Source organism: Fulmarus glacialis, unplaced genomic scaffold, assembly GCF_000690835.1.
Source record: "Fulmarus glacialis isolate BGI_N327 unplaced genomic scaffold, ASM69083v1 scaffold14712, whole genome shotgun sequence".
Taxonomy (NCBI): domain Eukaryota; kingdom Metazoa; phylum Chordata; class Aves; order Procellariiformes; family Procellariidae; genus Fulmarus; species Fulmarus glacialis.
In genome coordinates, this window is record NW_009199924.1 from 35,560 (window position 1) to 44,722 (window position 9,163).

Here is a 9,163-nt window from a genome sequence, read left to right on the forward strand (position 1 = left end):
GAGTGTGGGGAATCTACAGCTATGTTTAAGAAGTATGCAACTCAGCTCAAGGTTAAGATTCAAATTCAGAAAGTTTTGTTGTAGGACATACATGTTAGATGAGAACTGAAGATCCAAAAGACTGAGCATTTATTTTTAAAAGTTTTAATGTATTAATTGCAACATGGGATCTTCTTACACATACTTTAGAATTGTTTTACTTCATTCCCAACTAATACTTAATAATAAAAGTTATAATACTTAATGATTTTAATTTATTTCAGCAAAATAGTAAGCTCGTTATATTGATTTGATACAAGGAAAGCTTTAAAAGACATATATAAACATATATATTAAATTACACTGAGATTGCATATGTCCTCTGTGTCCTAAAAAAAGTGAGAGGTTTCAGTTTTACAAATTATACTAAATCCCATTAGAGAAGAAGATGACCTAAATACAATTTCCATGAAATATCAATTTTAGAAAGCAAATCTTAAATGGTTTAAGCTACATCTTTTTAGATTAAAAATACTTACGAAATCAGAAAGGTGGTCTTTTTCCTTGTCTCCAGATAGAGGAAGACACCACATAGTTATACTATTTCTATTTTTCCCTATGAAATAATTATTTCTTGCATACAAGCATTTTTCTGCCTGTTCGTTGCTAAGCTTTAAGAGATTTCAATTTTTGCCATATTAATATCTAGGGATCAGTAGGTGAGAGAAATATTGACGAGGGCTAAAGCAAAGTTATTATAATCAAACAACAAATGTCTTCACTAATATTTAAAGCAAACACATGAGATTTTGTTCCCAGAGTTAGGTTTCCAAATTTAATAATAAGCACCTATATAGATAGCCTTCTGCTTATAAGTAATGTACACATCCCTTTGCTGGGATGACTTCAGGTGGAGGACAGACAGCTCCTGAAAACATCAGCAACTTTAATTTCAGTGAGAGGTTGTGGATGCTTAATCCTTTCGAAAAACAAAAGCAGTTAATTTCCTAAACGGGTGTTTAGAAACCTTTCTCTAGACATCTATTGTTTGGAAGAGTTCAACTCTTAGAGTTAATTACCTCTGTAAAAAGGTTGGTGGTACTATTCTATAAACTGTTGACATCCTCATCAACAGAAATACTTAGCTTGTCCACTTTATGAGCTGTATCATCTTAGATGTTTCTTCATAGTAAAATGAAGGTGTGATTGTGATATATGCTAACTGAATGTAAAGAGCAGTGGAGATCAGGTACTGGGTATGTTACCGTATGCTAGCATTCAGAATATTTACCCAGGGTTTTTACAGAATTTTTAAATATGTCTACTGTAGTCCATTCTTTAATTTATTTTCTTGCTACTCCTATCTCTCTAAATACCCCCTTGAAAAAAGGTTAAAAAAGAAAGATCCACTACAGAGGCACTTTCTCTGGAAATCACTAGAATGAAACAGGTTGGGGCAAGACTAGATAGAAAGTAGCTTTATAGACTGGGGGTCTTGAGAACAGGTTAAACATTAGTCAACAGTGTGCCTTTACAGGTTTGAAAGCTAAAAAAAAGACTGCCCTGCATTAATAATAGCACAGCTAGCAAGTCAAGGAAAGTGACTTCTCCTCTATTCAGCACTTGGATGGCTGCATCTAGAGTACCAGGCCCAGTTTTGGGCTTTCCAGTACAAGAAAGATGTCAACAAACCTGAGTGGGTTCAGCCGAAAGCCATAGAGATGGTCAGTGGCTGGAGCATACAATGTACAAGGAGAGCTTAAAACAGCTGGGTTTGTTCAACCTGAGGAAGACAAGACTAAAACCAGATCAAGCTGCTGTCTTCAAGTACCTAATGCATGGTCATAGAGAAGAAAAAGTCAGTGTCCTCTCGGAGGTGTACAGCAAAAGTTGAGGGGCAATGAACACAAGTTACACCAAGGCAAATTCTGATTATGTATTATGAAATATCTACATATAATGAAAAATTTCCACAATAAGGGCTTTCAAATACTGAAACATCTACCCCAGACAGACTATGGAATCTCTGTCTTTGGAGATTTTTCAAAGTTGAATTGGAGACCTTTAGCAACCTGATCTAACCTTTGAACAGAGGTTGGGCCATATGATCTCTAAGGGCCAACTCTGGGCCCACTTCTATTACTCTATCAGATAGGTGCACATATAGATATGCTCATATTAACTAATACTAGTTTATATCTCATAAGTATAGATGTTTGATACTGAAAATAATAAATAGAAATGATAGAATGTCTATCATTCATTGTTCATTGTTAACTATTTATAAACGCTCATACATGTAACATCCATATACAAACACTCACCTTTTAAAAAGACAGTTTTGCTGTTTTTACAAAGCAAATATAATTTTTGTTTACATTTAAAATCAAGTTCTGCGATAAAACAGCCTTGTTATCTAAAAATATTTCATCTTCTTTTTAGAGATTTATCAAGACAAAATGTTCCCTGACTCTTTGACTGCTTTGCGTATACTGAACATACACGAACAAATTCAAAAGGGCTTAATCACAAAATGAACTGATACTATCTTACATATTTCTGAAGCCAAATTTTGCTAGGGGGAAAAAAAAAAAAGAAAATCCAGTTAAAAATATTCCTAAAACCTAGAATTAATTTTTTATGTAATATTGTTGACATAGCATGTAACAAATTTTGTTGAAAAATAGATTTTTTTTTTTTTACAAAAATGTATTTAGTTTCTCCCATATTTTTGCTTTTAATAATCTTCTAGAAATGTCACCAGAATGCTAAACTGCAGGTCACTTTGTTAATTTGGTGCATATATAAGAGACAGAACACTAAAGTAAAGGTATGGTACTCAGTGCTTCACATTCAGTCTCTCTCATTACTAACACGTACTCTATCAAACAGTATTCCTTTACCAGATGATGATTCCTTTTTTGAGCAATAGCAATGGAGCTACAATTTTAGAATGGCTTTTTCCCCTTTGGTGCAACTCTGAACTCAATGCATCATTTATATTCTTTTGCACCATGTATAATACACTGTAACACAATCGGATTTACTGGTGCTAGACAGACGAACTCCTAACCTTTAATGTCGGATGCATTAGCATATAATTTCATATCTATTTTCTCAGATTTATCATTTCACCTTTTACAGTGCACAAAGCTAATGTAACTTCTGCTGATGCCACTGCGAACTGGTTAGGTTATTTTATTTCTAACCTTTGTGAAATGGCAATGTGCTCTTCAGAAGACCTAGAAAACTAAACTGAAATGAATGTGCTCAGTACTTTCCTCTCTTTTTTTCCCTTTACTGTTCTTTCTCACACATCTTCTTTCTTCCTTCCCCAGCCCCTTTTTTTAAAAAAAACATCCCTTTAGGAACTGTTGAGAAGAGGAAATTAATTAAAGAGTCAAATCACCAGATTGCTTGCTTGGCTTCAATTACATGTCAGCTGAAAGAAAGGCAAAGTTATTACACCAGATTTTAAAACATAATTTTTAAAATAACATATTTTCAGATGTGTTGCCTTGCTGTTAGGCCAACTGTACCAGTGGTTCTTTTAAAGTATTGACATTGCTCAGAGTGATTTTCAATCTTTACATGTCTTGAATATACATATTCATCCTGTCATCTTTTCTGGATGACAGAATCTATGCTGTGCCATGTGTGTTAGCTGTGCTGTTAAATTCTTCTTTTTAATTACTTTTGATGAGGCGCTACTTTTCTTTCAGCAATCTCCTCAGATTTCCCAGTGGCTGGAAAGAACGGTATTCTGCTTCCTCATTTTCTATCCTTGTTACAAGGGTTCAAACACATTTCAAATGATTCCAGCCTAAAATTCCTCTCTCCAACACTATTCTGATTTTCATCAGAAAGCTAAAGATGCTTCTAGAATGGACTAGGTTCTTTGGACAATCAACTGCAATCTCCTTTATTTACCAATTTTATATCACAGCTCTGGTTGTGTACATTGAACTGTGGTAGAGAATAGTAAAGGAAGATTAACGGATTCTGTAATTAATGCTGTAACTTTGCTTGAGGCAGTTTATTGAGCTAACAAAATCCACAATGTCAGACAAATATGAGACAAAGCAGATAAAAATTTTTTGTTGTTTTTTTTTTTAAAAGCTACACAGAAAAGGTGGATTTTGAATCATTTATTGATCTGGTCTTATAGCAGAATGAATAGAGGTGACATGAATAAATACCAATACCTTGCCCTTTTTATTCATGTACTCTACAATGGGCACCCCAGTTGGCTGTGTTAGATGTGACTAAGCCCTCTGTTACAGGAATCTCTCTCCACCCATTCACCAAAAAGGATTTTAAACTACCCCAGCATTTATGAGAATATGGACTAGAAAACTAAGTTTTAAGTAAAGAACATATGAAGTGAAAGAAAAGACAGAAAAGAAATAAATAGCTTTTATATGCAACTCTTCCCTATCTCACTGCATCCTCAAAGGCAAATCCTTGCTTTCAGCTTCGGTTTTAGTCACCTGATGACTTTTCAGTTACAGCAGACTTTGCCCAACTCCCCCCAGTCCCCGTGAAGTTCTCCTCATCCCCTTTGAAGCCTGTCATCTCCCTGCTCCTCACCGCACACTCTCAGCATCCTTGCCTCAGCTGCAGGTTCCCAGTTTCCCAAACGAGACTCTCAATTGCTACATCCTGACTCTTCCTCACCAGACCAGGCTCCGAAGCTCCCCTATGGGAAGTGCAATCTCCTGTCTCCTCGAGACAGCTCTCCCTCACCGGGTCACTTTACTTAGAGGATTGTAACATAAAACTGGCAATCGACCAAATCAGACATATGTCATATTAGAAGAGCAAAAAGAAATGAAAAGGTAAAATATCTGGGGTGAGTGGTATGGCTGTGATAACAATAATCCATAAAATGTTTCTCTATGAAGCATCACAGTTGAGTTTATTATGCTGAACAGAGTTCAGAGCAATTCAAAACATCAGTTTTTACTATCTGAAGAAAAAATAAAAAGATGGTTCTATGCCCACTCCAGAAATTTACAATCAATTCCTTATCTACGTACTATCACCGATTCATTTAACGACTAAATATGAGAAACATTACAAACATGAATTAAAAAATATAATTCTAAATAATGTAGAGTTTTGACCATTGGACCAAATTACATCAAAGTCCTTTTAAATACCTTTAACTTCTTTGTCGTTCTTGAACCATCTGATATCAGCTGCTGGTTTACTACCAGATGTCTTGCAAGTTAGCTGCATCCTCTCTCCCTCCATAACTGGTGAGGTAAATCCAGTAATTTGTGGCTTCTCGGGAACACCTAACAAGCAAACAAGCAAAATGTCTCTGATAGTGTCAGCTGCTGCCATGAATATATGACCAACTTCAAGTTCACTTCTTCATATGCTCTAAATTCTGGAAACAGAATAATTAGTTCCTTGCCTTCTATCAAAATCGAATGTCACTGAACCCTGTTTCTTGTTGCAAATAAACTGTCAATCTGCACTGTAGTTGATTCTAAAGAATTAAAGAAAACAGAAATTATCTAGTTTTCTAAGGAAAACAGATTGCATTTTAAAAACTGTATATGTATATTCTGCATGCAGGTCTCGTCTGACTTGCTATTATAAGGTTTAAACCGGTCTGCACAGCAAGCAGGATGACAAAGCATATTAGAAATACAGCTGTGAAAATAAAATGTAACTGGCAACAAAAAGCTGAACTGCTCTAAGTTCAGAACAGATGTTTAAGCATGAATTATGAAGATTTTAATACAAAATCCAGGGAAAAGGAAGGATGAAAATAAATACAGGAGTTACTTTATCTTCAGAGAACACATAACTAAAAAAACAACAGGTATAATCACAATTGGCTATGGAGAATTCTTCAGCTGAATCCAAGTTCTCTGGAGGAGGTCGTATGATCATGAAATATTATACACATAATACTAAATTTGGAAATAGTTGTTTTTCAACAAACCATGGAAGATTTAAAAAAAATTATGAAGAGAACTGGGAAAAATTTGATCACTACATGTATAAATCCATTTGACTTCCACAAACACAAGAATAACTTATTTTAAAGTGATACTGATGACTGTAATTTTAAAATCTCTGAAAATGTCATTGTTGTAACTTGCATCTGCAGCGCTTTGACGCATTCATATTTGTGGCTAGATAAAGGGATCAGTCACATTAACGGATCCTGTGCCCTGTATTTCACAATTTGGTTTGCTTACATCTCTTTTCCAAAATGACAGATTATGTACATAAAAACCAAGCAGCAGTATCTATCGCATAGTACATTTCTGTAATAAATTTACTCCTCTCCTTCAGGACAGAAAATGGTGTCTACTATAACACCTTGACACTTAAATCTTCTAATCCATAACAGAGCAGTCAATAAAGAGATTATTAGTACATAAAAGGATAGTTTTTTTGATTAAAAGATGTAATACATTTCAATGGAAAATATCCCCTTCTCAGATAGAAAGTGTTCCCAGAGTTTAAAATGTTACTTTGACATAGAAAATTACAAATATAAAATGAAAAAAGGCATCTTAAACCTTGCAGCTTTCTTTCTTGGAAGGCAAGTAGCTGATCGTGGGAAAATTGCATTAAATCCTCCCCCAAAACGAAGGTAAAATTAAAAGGACTGTGAAAGATCAAGTTACTTGGTTAATAAATATTGGCTAGATGTTTTTTTGTCTTTGTAACACCTTTCTATGTCTTTCTGCCATTTAAAAGGTTGAACTGGTCTACTCATCTATTGTTTAGATCATGAGATGCCTCTCTACAGAAAAGAAGATTAACCGTAGGCAGTTGTTATTCCAGAATATTCTGCTTTGAGTGGGTATTTTTTGTCCTTAATGGCAAACTTGTGAAGATTTTTGTAGAATAGTCTCACAGGGACTGAAAGGGAGATGTATTTCATATCCTATGCACAAAACCAATTCCCTGGCTGGATTAATGTGAATATTACTGGCGCAGAGAACATCTTACATTAGTCCTATTAAATTCAACTGTCTGCCTGTCTACATATAAAAATAAAACAAAAAGAAAGAAAGAGTGAAGTTCAGGGACAGAAAAAGGAGAAAAGAATAAAACTCAATCTCTAAAATCATATAACCTCTTAGGTACGCAGGTGTGTTTCAATGAACTATAGCAATTTCAGCTGATTGGGCTACTGACATTCATAGAATCATATAAAGCTTCGAGCAGAAACTTTATTTCCTGGGCATCTCTCGAAATCTATTGCTTTTCTATGTGTATCTATAACCTTTGGGGAAAACAGCAGAGCATTTAGAGGATAAAGCATAAAAGAAGCAGCAAACCCAGTGAAAATATGCACTTTATAGACAAAAAAAAGAAAGCAGAATGAGCCAAGAAAATGCACAGCTAAGGAAAAACGATAAAGCTCTAAAGCCCGTTTTGATTTCATGCTTTCTGATTTTGTCCCCTTTGCCCTATACAATACATTGTTAGGGGATGAACACATGCACCTTCTTCGCGCTTCTGGTGCTTGGGATGTAGAGGTTATGTCCATTTTATGGAGCACTCATGCCGTGGTATTTGTGTGCTCCCTAATTCATTATCCTGCCACAGTGCAAATAGTGAGAGGCATGTTATTTTTCAGCACAGCGATATGAAACAATAAACTTCATGGAAACAAAATCAGACATTTATATGTATCTTCTGCCAAGCTTTAGAAAAGTTCATTCTTATCATAATTTGCCAAAGTCTGAGAAGTTTAACACTTGCTTCTTTATGCTCAGCTATTTATACTTACCAAGAACAGTAAGAAAAGCCTTGGAAGTTTTGACAGGCATAGTAAATAAAGAGCAGGTGTACTGCCCTTCGTCCGACAGAGACACATCACTGACACTGATACTCAGTTCATGCCACGAAGCTCGGACCAGCTCAATTCTGTTGTCCCTCAGAGCTGAAAAATAAAAATTCATGTTATAAGGTAGGAAACAGCACACTAACAAAGCGTGGTATGTTATACAGGAGGCTCTATGAAGTAGCCTACTGAAATCACGCCTTAGAATACAGGGATATGGACACAGTTGTCTTTATGCATAGTAGTTTGTTTTTTCTACGAAATAAAGCACGAGAGTCCACCAAGTTTCCACACAGTGTAGTGAGTCACTTGTAATGTATATAAACCTAGAAACTAAGGGACTTTAGTTACCTTTGATCTTCCTCTGAAAACAACAACACTGACTGATTTCTGCCCCCTAACAACTTTATTCAGTGCCTAAAATAACTCGTCCTAAAAACCTTTTTTTTTCCATGTATTTACAAACATGGGTGCATATTGAGAATCCTGTTTCATCTACTAACAAATTATATTTTCAATTAAGAAGCCTAGCGTTGTGCAGCTTGCCTACAGATTTTTTTCACGTCCATTACTACTCATATTGAACTGGAATATCAGATTTCTTGAACGCTATAAGGGTATTTCTTATTATGAATATATTGAAAGTTCCACTTCTACATGCATATATAATACATTTAAAGATTTTAGGTAATTAAGTGTAGGGGCTTTACTTTTTTGATTATGACTAAAAATCTGATCTTCTATCAGAAAATCCTTCGTGACAAAATTTTGTTTGCGTGAAACCACTGAGGGAAGAGCAGCAGGGAGATTTCCTTAAATTCAAAATGTCATTTTAACTAATGCTTTAAAATTTTAAATATTTTAAAACCTACATTTAGATTAACCCACATTTTCTATTTGAAAACAGTCAAAACATTCCCAAACATTCCACTTGTCTGGAGTAAAGCTGTTTCGGGAATCTACATATATTAATCGAGTCTTTCTGCAGCATAGAAATACTATGTATCAGAAGTAAGTAAACACCATAATTCTCCTAAGCAAACAATACAAAAGCCTATATAACTCAGAAAGTTTTGCTGTGTACCTCTAGATTCAAACCTTTGATCTGGCAGTATTTGAATCTTCAGTGTGTCTATTTTTATAGTAAGCCTCTGATAGTCAAAAGTAAAATGGGACTATTAAAATTACTGGGAGAACTATGCTTTGATTTGTGAGAGGAACCAAGATGTTCAAGTCCCTAGTGCTATTCTCACTCACCTCTTTCTAAAGTCCCCAAAGGCTCTTATATTTGTTTCTCCTAACATTTATATCTTCCAATGATAAAAATGAGCTTTACTGTGGTTCTTTTGCTACTAAATCTAG

At 34.9% G+C, this 9,163-nt stretch overlaps 1 protein-coding gene across 1 annotated transcript in view; it reads right to left on the minus strand.

The window, feature by feature from the left end:
* Nucleotides 1-7,895, minus strand: part of CADM2 (cell adhesion molecule 2) — a 30,920-nt gene extending 23,025 nt beyond the window's left edge. Inside the window, exons 1-2 of the mRNA XM_009573416.1 lie at nucleotides 7,748-7,895; nucleotides 5,142-5,279 (exon numbers count right to left, since the gene is read on the minus strand). Of these exons, the coding sequence (XP_009571711.1) occupies nucleotides 5,142-5,279; nucleotides 7,748-7,787 (178 nt within the window). The 5' untranslated portion in view covers nucleotides 7,788-7,895. The remainder of the gene's footprint in view (nucleotides 1-5,141; nucleotides 5,280-7,747) is intronic.
* Nucleotides 7,896-9,163: the final 1,268 nt, after the last annotated feature.